Here is a 21,537-nt window from a genome sequence, read left to right on the forward strand (position 1 = left end):
TGCTTAGTTATAGTAGCATTCATTTTATGATTTTTTATGTGAAATTAACCTGCAACAAATTACCATTTCATGGCCCATCCAGTATTACAACTGTAACTATATACAAAGTACATGACTTTTCTTATGGAATTAGTAATTTTTTATTTAAAAAAAATAAAACAGTTTCAGAGCAATAGGCTACCTTCTAACTAAAAATAAACGTTTACTACTAAACACTTTAGTAATCTTTCAATTTTTTTTTCCCTTATTTTTATTTTAATGATGAATACGAAAATAGTTAAACATATTTACTCAATAAGAATCACTTCTCAGATTACCAATTTCACTTTAAAGTAAAATATTACTATACTTTATATATAGCATCACGTTATAAAAAAGTAAAACTATCTGAAGTTTCCAGAGAAACATATAATTACGTTAAATTACAAAAAAGAACTGTATATAAATAAATAAAGGTTTTATTAAATTTTAAAATTATGTTAGACAGAACGTGATATCTTGATTTGCATGTACCTTTGAAAGCCATTCTTTACCTTCACAAAGGCAATTTAATTCCCACTGAAATATAAGCGTAAAAAAAAAAATTTTTGTTTATTATCCAGTCGAGTACCGAGGTGTTTGAATCCAAGTTGGCTTACATATAGATGTTTTTAAATTCCTGGTCTTAAATTTAACAATTCAGATAAAAAACTTTAACCAAATTATTAATTTTTTTTTAAGTTTGTCTCTATCTATCTCAAAAAATAAAAATACTATTTGTGATTCTGCTATAACATTTAGAGGTAAGGTAAGGTAACATTTTTTCCAAGTATACCTTTCTACTCCTTTGAAAAATACACTGAGGTTCAGATAGTGTTAAAAACCTGCACTTCCTCTTTATCTCAGTCATTTTCTTGGAATATTTTTTTGAAAAGGAATGGTTCCACTAAAGGTTTTAAAATTTAAAAAAGCCCAATGCTCGAGCTTAGGATTGTTTTGCTTTGATGTTGCACATATTTGATTTTATCATTTATTATAGTGTCTATTTTGATATTTAATTTATTTTTTAAAATTTAAGTTAAATTTTCTCTCTCTCTCAAATTTATAATACTTTTAGGTTTTTTTAGAACAACATAACACTTCATCTGGGCACTTTCCACTAATCTAAAATATAGACAAATCTTTTTTTTTTTATTTCATTAATGGTAACTTTTAGAGCAGCATTTCCCAAACCAATATCTGCAGAACACTGGTGCGAAAAATCATAATTAATAATTAAAAAAATAAAATAAATAAATTTTGCATATCTGTTGTGTACACCACTTTTGTATCATTATAATATTTAACATAATTTTTTTTTTCCGGTTATTAATATATTGGTGTAGACTAATAATCAAATAGACCACAGAACACTTTATTTTGGCAGGCTTTGCATAGAGAAGTATGCGTAGAGGTAATAACACCTACGAAAAAGTAGCAATGTACTGATCTAGTTATGTGATTTAGCCTGGAGTACACGGGTTTAAGGAGAGGAGAAAGCGAACCGATATCACTTCCTTGTATAAACGTTTTTTGATAATTATTAGTATTTCGAAATATTATAATTAAAATATGTGACTATGGATTTGTGGTTGAAAAAAGGAACTTTAAAACAAGAAGCAAAGTACTTCTAGTAGTGTAACTATGGTCGATGAAAACGAACACAATATTGTCACACTTCAAAGTGAGGGTGAACAATCGCAGCCTTTTGTTCCCCAAAAATATGAAGTGAGAAAAGGAAACAACTAATAAAAGACCAAAACGAAAGTATATTGACAGTTACATGCTGTCTATATGATGAATATGTTGAGATGAAAAGTGTTCAGTCACTAAAAATGTTTGGGAAACACTGGTTTAGAGGGAGGTGCTTCTTATTGAGAAACTAGGTTAAAGGCTATCACCAGTATTAAAATAAAGTTACAGTAGAGCTAGAAAGGCCTATATACTTTCAATTAAAAATAATTTTTAACTGTATGAAACTTTTTCAACAAAGTTATTTGCATTGCGACTCTAGAAACTTTACAGTAAAAACATTAACAAACATTCCACGATCTTATTCATAAATTACATGTAAACAACATAAGTAGTATGTCCATCTTGGTGAAAGCTGGTATCCACAGGATAAGCTGCAGTTGTTGTAGTAATTCTTTGCCCATCTTGTACTTCTGATGCCATACCTAAACGTAATAAAATTTTTATTTACACAGCACTACCATATTTTAAAATAATAATTTACATTTTTAATAAATCTTTGTAACTTGTACTGAAATGAACTATCCAGTAATCATTTTTGTTAATTTAATATCTAAACCTCTTAGCTTATCATTTATTGCTTCAAAATCAATATACTTTTAGCAGTATACCAAGATAAATACAGTTGTCTCCACTAGATTTCAACAATTAAATTTTATTCTTGGAATACCACAGAATATACCAATCTGAGTTTCAGTTAATTAATAAGTGATTTATTTAATAATACTAATACTGTTTCTACAAATCATAATGCTACCAATTCACAATGCCATGATGGACATTTAGAAATTTTTGTAACTTTTGAATTCACAATATTACTGAAAAATTTTATTAAAATTAGTCAAATTAAATTAATAACAAAACTATAGGCTTTAAAAGAAACAATCCAGAACATTCAATATATTAAACCACCCTATTTACAGATGATGTTTCTCAATCAATTCAAACAAAACATCAGTTTCCTAGTTGTATTTAGTGTTTTTACTTGATAACAGACTCCCAAAGTAGATTTAGAAAATGTTATCTGTAAATAATGGTTAAGCATACTGAATGCTCTGCATGTAGAGTTTCTCAACATTAGAGACTATAAATAACTGTTGTTTTCAGAACATGGAGGTAAGAGTTAATTTAATTTAACCTAATTTTAACTATTAATTCCCACTTCATGCCTTTCACTCAGAAAATTTTTAATTTATTTTTCTCCAGGAAACAGACAATGGAAAATTTGACAAAGAGTTTAGATCATTCATCAAATTATTACTGTCAAGAAAGAAACAAACCACCAATTTTTATGAATGAATGATAAATATTTATAAGGAAAATACCCTTCATTACAACACAACAGTCAAGTGGTAGAACAAATTTAAATGACTAGTATTCTTTTTAAAATGAACCAAGGTGCAGAAGACCATCTTTATGCTGTCGATGAGTCTGCTCTAGAGTGACTGACTTAATGGTTTCAGAGATTATAAGAGGTTCATGTGATCCCACTGTTGGAATTAAAAAAGTCAACCACGAGCATCTACATGATGACAGTTGCAAGATGAATCCCTTCTGTCAATATCTATTCAAAGATGCAGGGTTGTTTAGTATGTTATTAAAGAATGTTGTTATAAGCAACTATTTTGATTTGATTTTTTAAGACCATTAGCAACTAAGGCCATATTGCTCTGGGAATATGTGGTGGTCATTCTCTGACTTTTTCCGCATCCTCCGTATTTGGTGGTGATGGGCTCGAACCACGGTCTAATCAAGAAGCATGTGCTACGCAGTGCTGCTCCTTCCCACCTGTCTATGGAGGCGCCTATAAGCAACTAAACCAACCATGATACAGCCCACATTTAGTCACCAGTGACTACTATCTATTTACAAATCTTAAAGCTAATCTTTATGGGGGATAACTTTTCAAATGATGATGATGATGATGATGACACGATCAAAGTGTTATGACCGTTTTGCAGAGCAAATTTCATAATTTTATTTAACAGGTATTAAAAGTCTGCAGGAAAATACAGAACAAGCACATTGAAGTATAAAATACTGAAAATTAATCTGAAACGAAACTAGTACATTTTTTATATCAAAGTTGAAAAAAGTTTTTTGAAACTACTGATAGCAAAAAAATGCCATGAGTGATGATATGATGAGCTGTAGGAAAATATACTGGCACAGCCACTCATAAATAGTTTATACTATAAAACAAAGTATTTTCTACTTGAAGACAAATCTGCTTTGTTGTCTATCAACCACATCTAGTGGCTGGTTGGATGAAAATACTTTGCCATTTTCTAAGCAAAGGACTTTTCAAACCAAAGTTTGAAAAGTTTAACTCACTTTCACAACACCAAAAAAAAACACTCAACACCTCAGTGTAAGTTGTAAAATCCTCTACTTATCTTTAACTTGAAAACAGAGAAGGATTTTGATCCAGTTAACTTTACCACCGAGTTTGATGATTCTTGTGGCCATAAACTTTCTATATTCTAGACAACTCGATATTAATATTCATATACTTCAAATAAGTATAAATTATATTTGAAAAAAAAAAAAAAAAAAAAATTGTAATTAAACGAGTTTCCACACTTAGTCAAAATGTTCCCAAATGAAGAAGAGTTAAATTATGGCACACCAAATATACAAAGTTCAGATGGTTAAAGAAATTTTAGTAATACTAATCATACACAAGAAAATAAATAATTTACATTTACCTGTAACTGTACTTGCTGAAATGGCCTGTACATTAATATTGTCATCTTCCCTTTCATCTGCTGTAGCAACCTAAAGGAAAGGACCAGAAAAACCTCAGCTTATATATACAGTAGAGCCTCATGAATGTTATATGTCAAGGGTTAGGACTTAACCCTTGACATATAAACTACTACAGAAAGTTTATGCATTGTTTTAGTGCAGCAGCCAACAATGTTGTCATTACAGCAGCAATAGTGTATTACTTTCTCTTTCTTAACCCATAAAATTAGCTTGTTATTGTTAGTTATTTAGTTTTTAGGAGCATTAGCAACTAAGGCCATATTGCTCCGGGATATGCGGTGGTCATTCCCTGACCTTTCCGCATCCTCCGTATTTGGTGGTGACGGCTTGAACCCCGGTCTAATCAAGAAGTGTGTGCTACGCACTGCTGCTCCTTCCCACCTGGCTACGCAGGCACCTGCCCATAAAATTAGCTGAATTTCGCATAAGCAATACAGTAAACTGATTTCAGTTTCAATCAGAGGGATCACATCTTTGCATCCATGAGACTGAGGGCTAAGTAAAAAAGAAATTTTACTTTCTTACACCACTTGATTGCTCACTTCACTTAGACAAAATACATCATTCACAGTTCGTATATGCTCACTAACAAAACCACCCTGCTGATCAGAAGCTAGAATGCTACAAAACAACTATCCTAGCAACATCTCAGATTTTAAATGTATTGGGGATTTGCATTTTCTGGTGATGCTACATGATTTAAAAAGACAACTTAGGCAGAACCATAAATAATGATTTTTATCTCAAAATTAAACATCTCAAAATTAAACATTGGTCCAAGCCTTCAGGCCAAATACTAGGCCCTCAGTGTTTAGTGGAAGCAAAAGCTCTCAGCTCTCCTTGCAATCAAAACTGAAACTGAGTACAGGATACAAGTTGAAGTACTGATTGAAATATATCCCTGCAATCATATATTATTATTATTTGGCTTTTATCATAGCACATTTGTTAAATGGTACTGTATGTTTGTAGGGTTTTGGTTTGCGATTTTCTTCTTGCATAAAATGTATATTTAGACAATTAATTAAAATTTATAACAGTGGTCAAGAGCAATTTATAAAGTAGCGGAATATGGTATTAACAAAATTATTTTCCACATCACAAACTCTTACAAGTTTGTAAGAGTTTGTGATGCTTGTGAACTGCTGTGTTGCAAACAGAGCAGTGTTAATGTTAGTATTTCTTCAGTATAATTTTGGCTTTCAATCTGTGTCATGGCAAATGTATAACCAAGTCTTCAGTCTCACATATCCTTCAAAGCAGTAGGATTTGAAGGATATGTGAATCCATGGTGAAAATCATTGTTAGTTGGTTGTAAGGTTTCAGGTGCATTAGTAACTTAGGTCATAGAACCAGTGTTTCCAGGAGAAAAAACCATGCTACCTTCACCACCAACCATGCCACCAACTAACTTAGCCATATTGTGAAAAAGACCCATAAAAATTTGTGTTATAGATGGGATTCAAACTCAGGTCTTTTCCACCAGGTGTGGAGAGGATGGTGATTATACCAACTATGCTACTCATGAGGACCAAAAATCATTGTTCCTAAGTACTACCCAAACCAAAACTGAAAGTAAAATTCTCCCAAATACTGAGTAAGAAAAGTTTGATTATAAAGTGCGATGGGCCACTCAAACTCTAAATGACATCAGAAAGCATGCTGCTTTTGTGTTCTTTTAAATTTAGGATGTTACAGGAAGTTTTCACTGTTCATATGTAATTATTTACAATTAGTAAAAAAAAATAAATACCCCCCCGTACTCAAATCTAGCCTTTTATTATAGATCCCACTTAGAATCACAGACTACAGAAAGGACATTTTAGCACACCTGAAAATGTTTGTTTAAAACAGCTTTTATTTTTCTTTTTTCAGTAAAATAATCCTGCCACATAAGATTTGCCAATAGTGCTTAGATCTGGAATAAACTTGTTTACCTCTGGGTATGAATTTTATTATTTTTTTAAAATAATAATAAAATTCTTATATTTATAAGAATTTTATGAATTTTTAAAAATTCTTATATACAATAACTTAAGGTTTTTGAGAAAAAAAAAAGTTTAAAAGTTCATGTAAAAATATATCCTAAATGACTGCTTTAAAGTATTTTTTAAAGTTAACTATTGCCATTATTAATTAATATGATATTTTTAAAATACTTTTGGATTACCAACTAGGAAATGAAAAGAAGACAAATATTCATATGCAGCTGTTTATAAAAGTGACTATTCAAGGTATTTTATTTTTACAATGATATTTTATTTTTACCTAAAATACAATGATTGATAAAAAATTAATATGAAATAATCATTAAATAGCTTTGCACTTAATAAGCATTTAAAAATTATAGTTAGCATTCTGTGTGGCTCATTCTATGTGTATTATTAAATATAGCATGATTTCCCAAGAATTAAATTATCAAATTGTATAACAGATTCTTATTAGGTACTTATGGACTAACCTGGACTGCTTCAGCTAACGTTGTTGGCTGCCTAGTTGTACTGACCATATTCACTCCTTCTGTTACCATAGCACTTTCTTCCGCTGAAGCAACTCTCTCATTGTCTTGCAAACTACTGTGCCCTATTTCTGCTACAGATGTATGAACATTATCTCCAGAACTGTACACAGTAGTAGTTACAGCTTCCTCCAGTGGTCTGGCTGTGGGATCAAGGCCTAACTGTTTCATCTTCACAGCAATGTCAAACAGATAATCATAGCATTCACACCTACCAAAATAAAATATTGTGTAATACATAATAATTTAATTTTTGACTTCTAGATAAAAAAAAAAAAAAAATATATATATATATGAATATAATTATTTGCTTGGTTTTTTGAATTAATTTCATCACTTGGAGTAAAATTTGCATCCTCTTGAAATCATATGGGGAGAAATTAAAAATAAACATTGTATAAACTGTAATATTATGTCAAATAGAAGAAAAAAGTCAAAAGCCATTTTATGTACAATTTTAATGCAACAAAGAAATTTCCATTTGTGAAGTACAAAATTTTTTCTATAAAACTGTAGTGTTAGGTGTCAATTACAAAAAATATTTATCATAAAAAATGCTTGTTTATAAGGCATTCACACACAAAAAGGTCAAGGATAGTGTTTTCTGATGAGCAATTTTTTTGATATAATAGTTACTTACGGTTTTTTTATTGATCATAAATTTTAAGAAAAGAAATTATCTTCCTCAAGTTCATAAAACAAGAGTGTATCTTCATCATGTATCTTCATCTGGGTGTTATGCTTATACATTCAGAACAAATACTTAGGTTACATTAACTGAAAACATTACAACATACAAAAATTTTGCTTAAAAAATAAACTGATGAAAAATATATACTTCTACAACATAACATTTAACAACTTTTGTAATGCCAAATTCACTCATTTTGCCTCGATGCCAACTGAATAAACATATAATAAATTCCAGTGAAAGGGTGGATCATTACAGATTAGCTCAAGGGCTCTGAACCTTTAAAAATACATCACTTTTTAAATTCAGTATTTTTTTTATTTATTTTGCTTCATCTGCTTCATTTTAAAGTTGTAATGCACAACACAATGTAATTTTAATGTTTGATGTTTGATGTGATCTTTTCAAAATTGAACTATGATGTGATCTTTTCAAAATTGAATTTTTTGACATGTATTTCATTTAAAAATTTTGAAAATAGAAGAAGGGAGGTGAGGTGGCATAGCAAAACTGAAAGGGAAATTACTGTATGAAAAGGATAATAAATCTCAGATGAGAGAGAGAGTACAGCAATACCTCGCTTAGCATGCTTCAAACAGCATGGGTTTCACTATAACACTGTTTTCAATTACGTTTAAGTAAACAATTTATTGTACATATTAAAACTCATTCAATAGCCTAGACAGGTACTATACATATATGCTGCGGTGTCAACTCTATTGTCTACCATGCACATGACAATAGCTCCCCTCAGGCAGTCAGCTGCAATGTGCAACAGTGTTCAGTATTCTTAATTCCATCCTGACAAGAAGACATGATAGCTTTTCAAACTTTTCATTTCACAATTTATTTTTTACCCCTTTAAATACGATTGAAAATATATTTGCATCTTAGTAAAAATCACTGCCAATAACGTGTTCTGTTTGGCAGCATGTTTTGTCCCATTTGGTAAATGATTTCACTGGTTTTGAATCGAAATTCAGACAATTGCCAAGACATTGTGAAGATAGGAAAAGACTTGGGATTCGAAACTTTGGACACTATCAACGTACATGGCTGTATTTACTCATATGCAAGTGACTTAGATGATGCAACCCTCCTTAAAATTGATGAGCAAACTGTATATACAGAAGTGGAAAACAATTCTGAACTGGATAACACTAAAGTGCCACCAAAAGAATTTTTAACAGAAGAACTGAAGAAAGTTTTTCGGGGGGGGGGGGGGTTGACATGGCCTGTGAGGCAATTATGAATGGAGATCCGAATGTTGAACGTAGCATCAAGATACAGCAAATTTTACAAGATAGGATTCAATGCTACAAAGACTTGTATGGCGAGAAAAAGAAGAGATGACTTCACCAGACTTCATTATTGAAATACCTAAATAACCAACCACCTTTTTGTAAACTTTTTTCTCATCTCTCATGATGTTACCTTTTCATTAATAAAATTTTTGCAATATATATTTTTTTTATTTCACATCCTTTTAATTGGCTATCAAGCAAAAATTGTTTGTAGATTTATTATAATTAGTTTATAGACTTTCTCTGGTATGCATTCAATTAAATCCCATTATAAGCATGGTTTCACATAACATGGAATAGTTTCGGTAACAAATATCAGTGCTATGCTGGGTATTGCTGTATTAGTACTGGTAATGACTATTTGGCACAAAGAAGCCTAAGGCTTATGCTGCACCAGCCAAAAAAAAAAAAAAAAAAAAAAGAAATAAAATAATAATAATAAAAAAAATTAAATAAAATAAATAATAAAAGAAAAGGAAATAGACAATCTATGCATTTCCCTCCTCCCGTAGGTAACTATCCAGCTGACCGTTGAATTTCCCCAAACTGTCAGCCTCAACCACCCATGTAGATAACTTATTCCAGTAATTTATAACTTGCTGGCTAAAATAAAACTTTCTGCAATATAGTCTAAACATCTCCCCTCCCATAACTTGATTTTTGGCCCCCAGTTCTAGAATCATTAACAACCGTGAAAATTTCATCCTCATTCATTTTACTTTTGTCTCTCAGAGCCTTAAACACCTCAATCAAGCCCCCTCTAAGGTTCCTAGTTTCCAAGCTCTGCAATCCACATATTCGAAATCTTTCCTCATACAGATGCCCTTTTGCCAATCTCAACAGGCGAGTTACCAGTCTTTGGACCCTTTCAAGAAGCCCGATTCTTTTTTTTTTTTGGTGCGGTCTCCATACGTGAACATAGTATTCCAAGTGTGGTCTAATGATAGCCTCATATAATGGGATTATGGTGTCCGACAGCAGACAAAAAATCATAACTTCCAAATCCTCTTAAACAATTCATATTGCGCGTACACACACACTATGCAAAGGCTCAGTCCAGACATAAATGTAGCGCAACAAGAGAAGTGTTGAAACTACTATTTTGAATATTATAAATAGTATTTATAATAATTATATAATGAATTTGAATTTACAAAGTAGTAGGATCAGTATGTTAGGACTGAAGGACTGAATACAAAGAAATACAAGGAATTATGTAATTAAAGTTTTTCAAATTTCTTAACTTTTTAACACATTATATATTTAAAAAAAAACAAAAAAGATCAGCACATATCAAAAGATGGAAATATCTAAAATAAAATATTGTAACAATTTACAACATGCAGAAAAAATAATTATTCATTGATTAAATAGTGCACGTGTATTCTTCTGCAGTAATTTTCATGTACATCATGCATATCTCCAAATGGCAAGATTAATATGGACTTGCCTATGAGCAAGTATTCAAAGGGTTAAAAGCCTATCAGTGAGTAATGAAAGTATGAATGGTATGGTTTAAGCAACATGAGACTACTGTAGCAGGGTGGCATCACACAGGGGGAAGTCCAAGAAAAACTTCAGCTTTGTTAGTGAATAGCACTGCTCAATACTGTATGATCAACAAAAAATGCATAAACAAAAAAAAAAAGTATAATCAAAAAATTAAATTTTCTAAGTTTATTACAATAATAGTGTAATGACTTACATGGTTTTTGCCTTTTCCCATGTATCTCCCCAAACATATACTCCATGCCTTCGAACCAGTACTGCACAAGTATCTGGGTATTCCATCATTGCTTCTGCCATTCTATCCTAAAGGTTTTCCAAAGTTATACAACATTAAAAAAACTATTAGCTATTTTTATACAACATTATATTTATTTAATATACACCGAATTAGCTATATTTATAATTAATGGCATATATACTTCAATTTTTTTTGTAAAGTTCACCTATACCTGCAAGTCAGTTAATTAAAATTTTACCTATTTCAATTCATTATCGGTTTATTACACTCAGTAACAATACAGTCTGTAAACCAGTCATGTACATTTATTTTCCAATTAAATAAAATATTAAGCTATACAGAGAGACAGCCGATGTTATATTCATGTATGAAGATAAGATATTCTATCTTCATATTCAAATTTGTTATGAAGATAGAAACCATGACGTTATGTGCAACTTTCCCTGTCACTTTTTAATGAACCTGTATCCTTCTGCAGAGAATATATCTTAGAGTAACTCCTTTCAAAATTTCATTAAACTTATAAATTAACAGCACACAAGTGATAGATATACTTGTAATATCACTTATGTATCCTGTAAGTAATTTTGTAAAGTCACAATTGGAAACCAGTTTAAATTGAGCAAAGGTTCCTGTAAAATCTTATGAAATTTGGTGTCACATTGTTGGAACTTCTCTTATCTCTTAGAGGAATTTTATGAATTATGTTAGAACAGTCTGGATAACAGAACTTCACTGGTAAGATTCTGCATTATTTTAAATTAAATGGTCCAACAGTGTACTAGACTACTGCTAGTCTCCTTATCATTTGGTGAAAAGGCTGCATAGTTGAAATCCTAAATTTAGCATCTTCTTCTTCTTTCTTCTTCTTTAATGCTGCCGAATGGCGTTTGCGACTTCGTTTTGATATTGTTCTCTGTCTAGCGCTGCGTGTAGAATTTGTGCTGTTGTCATGTGAAGCCAGGTGTTGATGTTATCTAGCCATGCCATTTTCGGTTTGCCTGGGCGTTTCTTGCCTTCGACCTTTCCCTCCAGGATGAGTGGTAGTAGGTGATATTTTTGTTGGTTCCTAGCGATGTGACCTAGGTATTTACATTTCCTGCTGATGATGGTTTTGAGCAGGTCCCGTTCCGTGTGTATGTCCTGCAGGACCTGTACGTTGGTTATCTTGGCTGTCCACGGGATTTTCAGCATTCTTCGGTAGAGCCACATTTCGAAGGCCTGGAGCTTTTTTGTAGTGGCTGATGTTAGAGTCCAGGTTTCTGCACCGTAGAGCAGTATTGGCCAGATGTAGCATTTCAATGTGCGTAATTTGAGCATGATGTTCAAGCTTCTGTCGGTGAGGAGGGTTTTCCACTTGGTGAATGCCTGCCTGGCTTGTTCAATTCTGCTTTTGATTTCGGCCTCATGGTTCAGCTGGTCATCAATGAGTACTCCGAGATACTTGAAGCGGTGTATTTGCTCTAATTTTTCATTGTTTAGTTTGATCGTGATTTTGCTTGCAGTCCTGCTGACCTTCATCACCTTTGTTTTCTTTTTGTTGATTCGTAGCCCCCATGCTTGGCTTTCTATGTCCACTTCGTTCAAGATGGTCTGTAAATCTTGTTCTGAATCCGCTATTAGTGCTGTGTCATCGGCATATCTTAAGTTATTGATGTAGTGTCCGTTAACTTTTATGCCGATGTTCTTGTCAGCCAGTGTTTGGTCGAAGATCATTTCCGAATAGATGTTAAAAAGAATGGGAGATAATGGGCAGCCTTGCCGGACACCTTTTTTTATTGGAATTGGGTCTGTCAGGTCGTTGTCATAGCGAAGCCGGGCTGTTTGATTCCAGTAGAGAGTTGTAATAAAGTTGATATCGTTGTTTTCAAGCCCAAGTTCTCTCAGTCGGTCAATTAGACGGTCGTGGTCTACTGAATCGAAGACTTTCTCGTAATCAATAAAACATATATACACGTCTTTTTGATGTTCATAGCACCTTTGTAGCAATATTTGTAAACAGAAAATTGCTTCTCTGGTGCCTAGTCCCCTGCAGAATCCGAACTGTGTGTTTCCTAGTGCACTTTCGCACTTACATCTTATCCTTTGCTGAATCACCTTGAGGAAGACTTTTAGCACCTGGCTCATTAGACTGATCAGCCTGAAGTCTTCGCATTTCCGGCTGGTAGCCTTTTTTGGTAGGGCCACGAAGATGGATTGGAGCCATTCGGATGGAATGTCGTTGTTGTTGTAGATTTGATTGAACCATTTCGTTAGTTGTTGGATGTTGCTGTAGTCTAGTTGTTTCAGCAGTTCCACATGAATCTGATCAGGTCCACAGGCCTTGCCTGGCTTTGTTATTCGGATGGCATGTTCCACTTCAGATGTTAATATGTGGAGATTGTCTTCCTGTGTTTGTTGTTGCGTTTCTGCCGGTTTTCTGTTGGTGCCGAACAGATTGTATATATAGCTCTTCCAGGTGTCGAGTTTGGCTTGTTTGCTTAGTATAGGTTGATTGTTGTCAGTATATAATCTTGGGATAGGAGCCGGTTTGTAGATGTTTCCAGCTTCTTTAAGCTTCTTGTGCAGGTTAAAGTTGTCATTTTTCTTGATTAGGTCTTCGATTTCTGCACAATCCATTTTTCCTTCGCCTTCCGGATTTCCTGTTTGATCTTTTGTTGTATTTCTTTGTATTTTTCCCGGTTGTTGTTGCTTTTGAATGTTCTTCGTTCATCCATTAGGTCCAGTATGTGCTGGGTCATCCACTGTTGTTTCTTTTTCGACGCCTGATGTCCTAGCAGGGTTTCTGCTGTTTCATTGATGCACTGTTTGAGTGAACGCCCGAACGCTTGCACGTCTGTTGTTACTGCTTCGATCGATCTGATTGATTAGCATAAGTGTTGTAAATCAGTTATGTTGAAATCTATTTAAATTTGGTCAAATTTTGTAAATTAAACAGATTTTCACCATAATCTGTTTAGTGAAATGTATAAGAATCTGTCATGTGCATGGGGGTAGTGATGTCAGCAGCTCTGGTTTTATAGACTATTTTTATTCAATTGCATTATGCAGTTATATAAACCAAACCAAAATGAAAAGAACAAGACCTGGACATAATACTAACCACGGCAATTTTGTGTTGTGAGCTTAACAACCAATAACATATGGATATATAATATTGGTTGTATATTTTGGTATATCTGTCTGCAGATATGTTAATCTTAGAGGAGATTTGAATATGAAGAGGTACTGCTCATCAAATACACTTACATTACTAGATATTGCGTATCATCTTAGTCCTATAATTATAAAATCATTCATGTTCAACTTGTATTAACTTTCTTAATTAGCAAATCAGGCTTATAAATTAAATTCAAATTTTATATCCCTTTCCTTTTTAGTACTGTGACACTATTTTTACTTGAAAGACATTATCAGATGATGCCCTATAACAGAGATAGCAAACCAATGACATACCTACAAGGAATGATCATTTAATTTACAGACTGGTGCAAGATTTTATGTTTACCACATGAACTTTCCATAACTGCTACTAGTGATGTTCTCCCTGATCGCTACTGAGCAGATTTTGTGTGTGCATGCCAGTACTTGTCGAGCTAGTTGCGTGAAGAGAGTTTTTTAGCAGCGTGTCACTGATGATCATTTTGAAGCAAATATCATGTCGGATATACAGATTGAACAACGATGTGTAATTCGTTATCGTGTCAGACAGGGCTTAAATGCATTGGAAATAGTTAGAGATGAATGAAGCATATGGTAATGAGTGTCTTGGTAGGATGTCCATATTCTGGTGTGAACTTTCCGGTGACAATGCCAGGCTCCATACGGCTAATATCGTGATTAGCTGTATGGAGTGTTTCCTGTTTCTACCTGTTTCTTCATCTGAAGAAAGCTGTGAAAGATAAGCGTTTCACATCTGATAACAATGCTCACAGAGCCACAATGGAAGCACTTCACAGTCTTTCGAAAAATGGCTTGCAAGAAGCATTTAATGTGTGGGTACGATGGTGGCGAAAGTGTGTAAAGTTTAAGGGAGAATATTTCGAGAAGAAGATATCCACAGGTGATTCAGATGATGACAATTGAGATAAGGTCTTGCACTAGTCCGCAAATTAATAATCACCCCTCTTACTTTAAATAGCATGTACAGGAAAATATAATGACATAAGGCTGTCATAAATATTTTATACTATAACAAAGATATTTTTCATATAAAGATAAATTTGTTTGATAGATTTGTCTATCAAACAAAATCTTATGGTTTTAACTACACAATTACACTTAGCAGTGGAAATCATAAGGGGTAATTGTGCACAAAATTATGTAGTAATAAAGTTCTCATTAGAAGTTTTCAAGTATTGTTATATTTATACAATATTGGTGAAGACTATTTAATCATTTTTGGCATCGTCCCATGGCATGTGAAAATTGTCAAATTTGTGTTTTAGTTTATTATTGGCATACAGACTGGAAAAGGTTCACTACTGCTGCACTTTAAGAAGTCTAGTATACACCACTACACTTCTACTATAGTTATAGTTTTGAAAATAACCTTTTGGCATCTTCCCATGGAAAATTCTGTTCAACATTATAAAAATCAATCTCACACCAAATATTTTGCTTTTGCTGAGTGGTATGTAAGAGTTTCAAAATATTAACATTTAATGATAATGAATAAATTTTTGATGCATTTTTAACTATATACTAATTAATTAACAATTAATTACTTCACAATTAAGTAATTATTAATTAACAGTTTTTACTAGAGTTGTCTTAATTGTGTTAAGTAACAATATTACAGAATTGCACGGGGATATTTCAACACAGTAGTTGAAGTCAAACTTCAACTGTTCCATTTGACTTCAATAATAGAGATCTTACTACTCTCACTGAAACATCAAAATGATGTTAGGCAGAATCATGGATAATGGCATTTTTCTCTGAGCTGAACACAAGCCTAAATTCTAAGGTCAAATTCTCAGCATCAATTGGGAGCAGATCCCCATTATTGAAATTGAATGACATAAGGTGTGAATTTTATCTGTGTTAAGTGAATTTAATTCCAGTGCTATAAAATTCGTCCCTGCAATCAAACAAACATTAATCATCTAACTTTCAGCAAACATCCAAGAAATGTGAACGGCAGTTGGTTACGGGAGGTATTAGTTTATGCATAGACCACTGCAAGTTTTTTTTTTGGGAGTTGTTGGCGCATCGGCTTCTGTGGCCATAATGCACCTCCCAAGGTTTTTGCAGTACTTTGATCCAAGCCCGAGGCGGGATTCAAACCCGCGACCTTTGGGTTGCCAGGCAGGCACTTTACCCACCCGGCTAGCCAGGTATTTTCCTACTTTATTCTGCTCACAAATATAAGATTTTGCTCAATGCTGTGCCAAACTAATAACTCTCCAAAGATAACTATCCAATGTATGGACTGAATCTTAAGAAACAGCTCTGGAAATGAATACAAAACATAGGTCCTGCCACTTTCAACCCCTCCCTTTTGACTGGGAATTCCCAAAGAGGACATTTTTAAAAAAATTATACAAAATTTAATCATCACTGTTTCTTAGTGAAGAAACAACATCAACATGACTCATCAATAAAAAAAAAAGATCTACTTATATTTTTTCCTTTCAAGTAAAATTTACTAAGTTTACAAATCTTTTTGATTCATCAGAAAATGCTGAATATGCAGAACTCTTTAAAAAAAAAAAAAAAAACACCTATAAGCCCCAAATCCTTTTAATCAATGTTCTTTCATTCTTTCATTTCTTAAGCTTTCATTCTTTTGAAACTTGTTTTCCTTGTGGTCCATTTCAAGTTACTCATAAAAAAAAAAAAATTGGCAATTTTCATTATTAATATAGAGTCTGCAATGCAGCTTTAATCATTTAGCAACAATGATAACAGTGTTTTTTTTTATTTATTATTTGCTTATTATTATTAGCCATATGGTGCTACTTGGCTGGTGCAGCGTAAGCCTGAGGCTTACGCTGCACCAGCCAAAAAAATTTCTGAATTACCCTGAGAGAGAAAAGATAATATCCAGCTCAGGACCCTGGGTGTGACAAGTGCAGACTTGCCAGAGTCTGGGCTTGGCACACCCAGTTTATTTTTTTATGGCTAATGCCATAACCCCAGGGGGATTATGGCATCAGCCATAAAAAAGAAGCCAACACTTCCCATTTCATCTGCCCTAACAGTTTATCTAGTTCTTTGAATTTATTCAAACTATCCACCTCTACAACACTAGATGGGAGTTTGTTCCAACAATCAACCACCCTTTGGCTGAAGGCAAATTTCTGCAATCTGCAATAAAGAAACAAAGGTTTACTACCTTGTCTTCTTTTCAAAGTTGACTCTTTAAAACATTCCATAAATACCTATTGAGTTTTCTTTATTGGGGTTTTTCACCATTACCAGTTTTCTCCCATTTGATTTTTGTTTTGGCCAAACAAAGAGTGTTCCAATTTTCAGCACTCAAACTTTTAGGCTGCAATTTCATAATTAACTTCTCTCATAAAACACAAGTCACTGGATTGCATTATGCAATTTGGCGACTTTGCTCTAGTTAAAAATTTAGCCATTTATAACCACAGCAAAATCCTTTTATTTTTGAGCCCAATTAATAAAATTATCACCTTAGTATTTTAAATTACGCAAGGTAACTTTCCACTAATTTTCACAATAGAGTACCGATCCCATTAGTTTCTAGTGCTCTCTGTAAACAAGCAAAGCATACCCTCACTTTCACACTAAACGTGTTTCTAGTTAACAATAAGTTTTTACTATTAGTGCAGATAAATTCTATTCTTAACAACTGAATAAAGGTTTCTCTACATAAAGGTAGATGTATCACACAGACAGATTAATGAATAACATTACAACATATACACATCAATTTTACAGTGACAAACAACATTACATGAATAGAAAAATTTTTTGTAACAATTTCTTCTTAACACAGTCAAGTTCTAACAAATAAAAGGGATAATTGGAGAACATAAGTTATATGAAGTACTTGGTTGAAACACACCATTCATGCAGCAAATGACAAAAGCATTTGGGATGAAAGGGGATGTGCGATATCCTATTCCCTGCCCCAATAAATTTCAGTAGTTTATCTTTTTTAAACTTAACTTTTGAAGTATGGCATTGTTTGAATAGAGAAAAATGATATGCTCTAAACATGTCAACCTTAACTTTAAATTAAAGGTTTTCAAAGAAATTTTTTGGCCAATTCAGGTTTCCCTAGCAATCACAGGTTGAATGTTTATCTCTGTCTGCTGCTTTACATACAGGGTGCCCCAAAACACACTAAGATGGTATGATGTAATAAATGGACAAACAAATAATGTCTGCAAGTCAGTTTATATGCTAAATTTACAACTGATTTTTAAATATTCCACCATTTACTTTTAAACTCTTCTTGATTCTATGGACACACAATGCTTGAACCTTCAATGTCTTCATGATCTTTACATATTCAGCTTCTACTGTAGTTCTGCAATCATTCTTGAATGATCTTGATATACAATACATTTCAAATATCTCCAGAAGAAGAAACTCCAGCTAATTTTTTAATGAAGTTTTTTTCACACGATAAAATGATTTTAAACCACTGATATTTAACAAAATGTGTGTATATGTGTATAAATACAGAGAAATTTTACTGCTAAGTAAAATCTTGCTCTAGTAAATATACAGTTGTTTATTTATTTTTTATAGATTTAAGCAAGATGTTTGTTATCATTCAGCATTCTTGCATAAACTATCTACCTATATTTGGCTCTCACCCTCTTTTTATGAAAAAAGTAACTTGCATATTATAACTAACATAACATATTAATTCCATAAAAAATGCCAAATACCTTTAAATCTCTTTCTTCAGGAGTGTTTTCAATTATGGGAACTATCAATTCCTCATCATAACGATAATTAGTTGCAGTTCTTCCTTTTTTAATACCCTGGAAAATCAAGAAAATATGGTATTGAAAATCATTGCTAAGTTACTGGAAATAAGATAATTGTGTAGTTATTATAAGTTATAAATTTCTGACAAGAAGGAAATAATCAGTGAAAAAAAACAACTGTTTCTAATGAAATGAAATGGAGTGAAACAAAAAAATTGTAAAACTTGTCATCATAGGTAGCGATCCCATCTGGGGTTGGCAATCAGCATCAGTTGTAAACATCATGAAATAATTGTTCCACATTTTGCCTGTCCATTCCTTCAAATTATCCAGCCATGATATTCTTCTTCTTCCTCTCACTATTAAATCTTCCAGCCAGGATGATTTGTGGCATTGCATATTCTTTTTGATGTCTCATAATGCAACCAAAAAAAAAAGAAGTTTTTCGTTTCTTGATTAGACAGCAATTTCCTTTCTCTGCTGACTGATCTAAACACTTCCACATTTGTAACTTGAGCTGTCCATAGAATACACAATATCCTTCTTTACATGTACATCTCGAATGCCTCCAATTTCTTAATTGTTGCTTTCTTTAATGTCCAAGTCTCGCAGCCATAGAGTAGTGTGGACCAGATGTAGCACTCCATTACTCTTAGTCGAAGATTTAGATCCAATTGCAGATTACATAAAACACCTTTGCAAAATGAATTTTCAAAATGAAAGGTATTTTATGTAATCTTGCTATTTCAACTCTTCTTTTAATTTCAGTTGAATCATCCCCTTTGTCATTAATTTCTCTTCCTAAATAGACACACAACTGTTAACTTTTTTCAATCAGTCTCCCATTAACCATAGTGTGAGATTTGTATAATTCTTGGGGCCAACTACCATCCATTTAGTCTTACTGGGATTTATCTGAAGACCCACCTTATTACTTTCTGCATTAACTATTTCCACAAGTGAAGATCAGGATTACTTCTTGCGATGATAACTGTATCATCGGCATAGCAAATATTACTGATGACTATTCCATTTAAAACAATTCCTTCTGCTCTATCTTCCAATGCCTCCTTCATAATTTTATCAGAATCTAGCTTGAACAGTAATGGAGATAGAATGCACCGCTGCCGAACACCTCTCTCTATCTTAATTTCTTCGTAAGCTCATCTTCCACTCCCGCCATAGCACTCTGATTATGGTACAGATTCTCAATTATTTGGATATCTTTGCTGTAGGATAGCAAACAATTTTCTATGTTCAACTTTGTCAAATGCTTTTTCATAGTCTATGAAACAAGCATAGACATCTTATTGCATTTCCAGACATCTTTCTGTTAATACTGAGGCTGATCATTCGATATTCTGAACAATTTTTTGTATTTGGCTTTTTTTTTGGTAATGGTATGAAAGCTGACTTCAATCAATCCTGAGGAATCTTCCCTGAGTCATAATCATAAACTTTGTTGAGCAGACATGTCAAAGCCTTGATGCCATTTTCACCCAGCAGTTTTAAATATTCTGTCACTATTCCACCCTCTCCAGCAGCCTTATCACTCTGCCATTTTCAAAGCCTTCATCACCTCACTTTTAAGTATCTGTGAGCCATCAAGATCTGTTTCCTTCACGCTTCTTTCTGTCTCTTCATCCTCATTGAACAACTGCGATATATACTTTTTCCAGGTCTGCTTTTCTTTCTTTCAAATCCATCACTGCTTTCTCTGTTTCATCAACTATGTGCATCTGGGTCTTTTTCTTGTACAATCCATTGTACAATCCAGCCATCTCCTTTACTTTCTATGCAGATTAGAATAATCGTGCCTTTTCTGTAGTTCTTCAATTTCTTGGCATCTTTCTTCCAGCCATAGGCCCTTAGCTTCCTTGATCTTCTGTTCAATTTTACAACTTATCTCCTTATATTTTTGTTCCATCAGCTCTAATATCTCCTCTGTTATCCAGGCATGTTTCCTTTTCTGTCTCCCTTTTCTCAAAAGGTTTTTTTGTGCTATCTTAATGGCAGTCTTCAAGTTATCCCACATCATTTCAGGACCTTTTTCATTTACTTCTTTGGCTCTATTCTGACCCCAAACTTCTACCTGTGTTTCTATGATTTTTGTAAATGTCTGCACTATCTTGTCACTGTTCAGCTTTCTTCTGTCTATCTGAAGGCTTCTTTTTTTCTATCTTTTTGGGAGCTTTTAGTCAACTTGTAGGATTAATGAAAAAGAATTGTGTGCATGTTTTTTTTTTTCATTTTTTAAGTAGCAGGACTGCACAGAGATATTTAATCTATAATAAACAAAAATGTGTAGGAATGGGTAATGCTGATATGTAATTCAATGCAGGGCAGTAGGCCATATGCAGTAATAATAGGCAACAAATTAAAACATTTGCTATGAAAAATAAAGGACAAAGTAATTGTAACAGGCTTTCATCTCATATCTCATATTTTGGATGCTTTTACAAGGTCCTATGAAGCTATACTAAACAGACAGTCTTGTAAGATTGTAAGAGATATATATGTGTAAATAAACAGTGAGAATTGGATAATTACCTTGTGGGAATGGTAATAATATGAATATGCTGTTTTATTATTATTATTTTATTTGCTCCCTTGCATCATTTTTACAATACAATACAATACAATTTTATTTATCAAGAGAATTCGTTTACAATAAATGAACTTGTTAAGAAAAGTAAATTTCTTGACAAGTTGTAGTTCTTCCTTTACAAGTTTTGTACAAATTTGTTACAGAAAAGACTATGAAGTCACTACACCTAGTATATTCCACACTGTAAACAGAGGTAGTTTATCTGCATATCAAT

At 33.0% G+C, this 21,537-nt stretch overlaps 1 protein-coding gene across 1 annotated transcript in view; it reads right to left on the bottom strand.

Annotated features, from left to right (window-relative positions):
• Positions 1-1,345: 1,345 nt before the first annotated feature.
• The window catches only part of LOC150079912 (uncharacterized), a 66,993-nt gene continuing 46,801 nt past the window's right edge, over positions 1,346-21,537 (bottom strand). The window contains exons 6-10 of the mRNA XM_090383589.1: positions 18,674-18,769; positions 10,758-10,864; positions 7,001-7,268; positions 4,479-4,548; positions 1,346-2,195 (exon numbers count right to left, since the gene is read on the bottom strand). Coding sequence (XP_090239715.1) covers positions 2,083-2,195; positions 4,479-4,548; positions 7,001-7,268; positions 10,758-10,864; positions 18,674-18,769 — 654 coding nt within the window. The 3' untranslated portion in view covers positions 1,346-2,082. The remainder of the gene's footprint in view (positions 2,196-4,478; positions 4,549-7,000; positions 7,269-10,757; positions 10,865-18,673; positions 18,770-21,537) is intronic.

Source organism: Mastigoproctus giganteus, chromosome 10 (assembly GCF_048544385.1).
Source record: "Mastigoproctus giganteus isolate SK-2022 chromosome 10, ASM4854438v1, whole genome shotgun sequence".
Classification (NCBI taxonomy): domain Eukaryota; kingdom Metazoa; phylum Arthropoda; class Arachnida; order Uropygi; family Thelyphonidae; genus Mastigoproctus; species Mastigoproctus giganteus.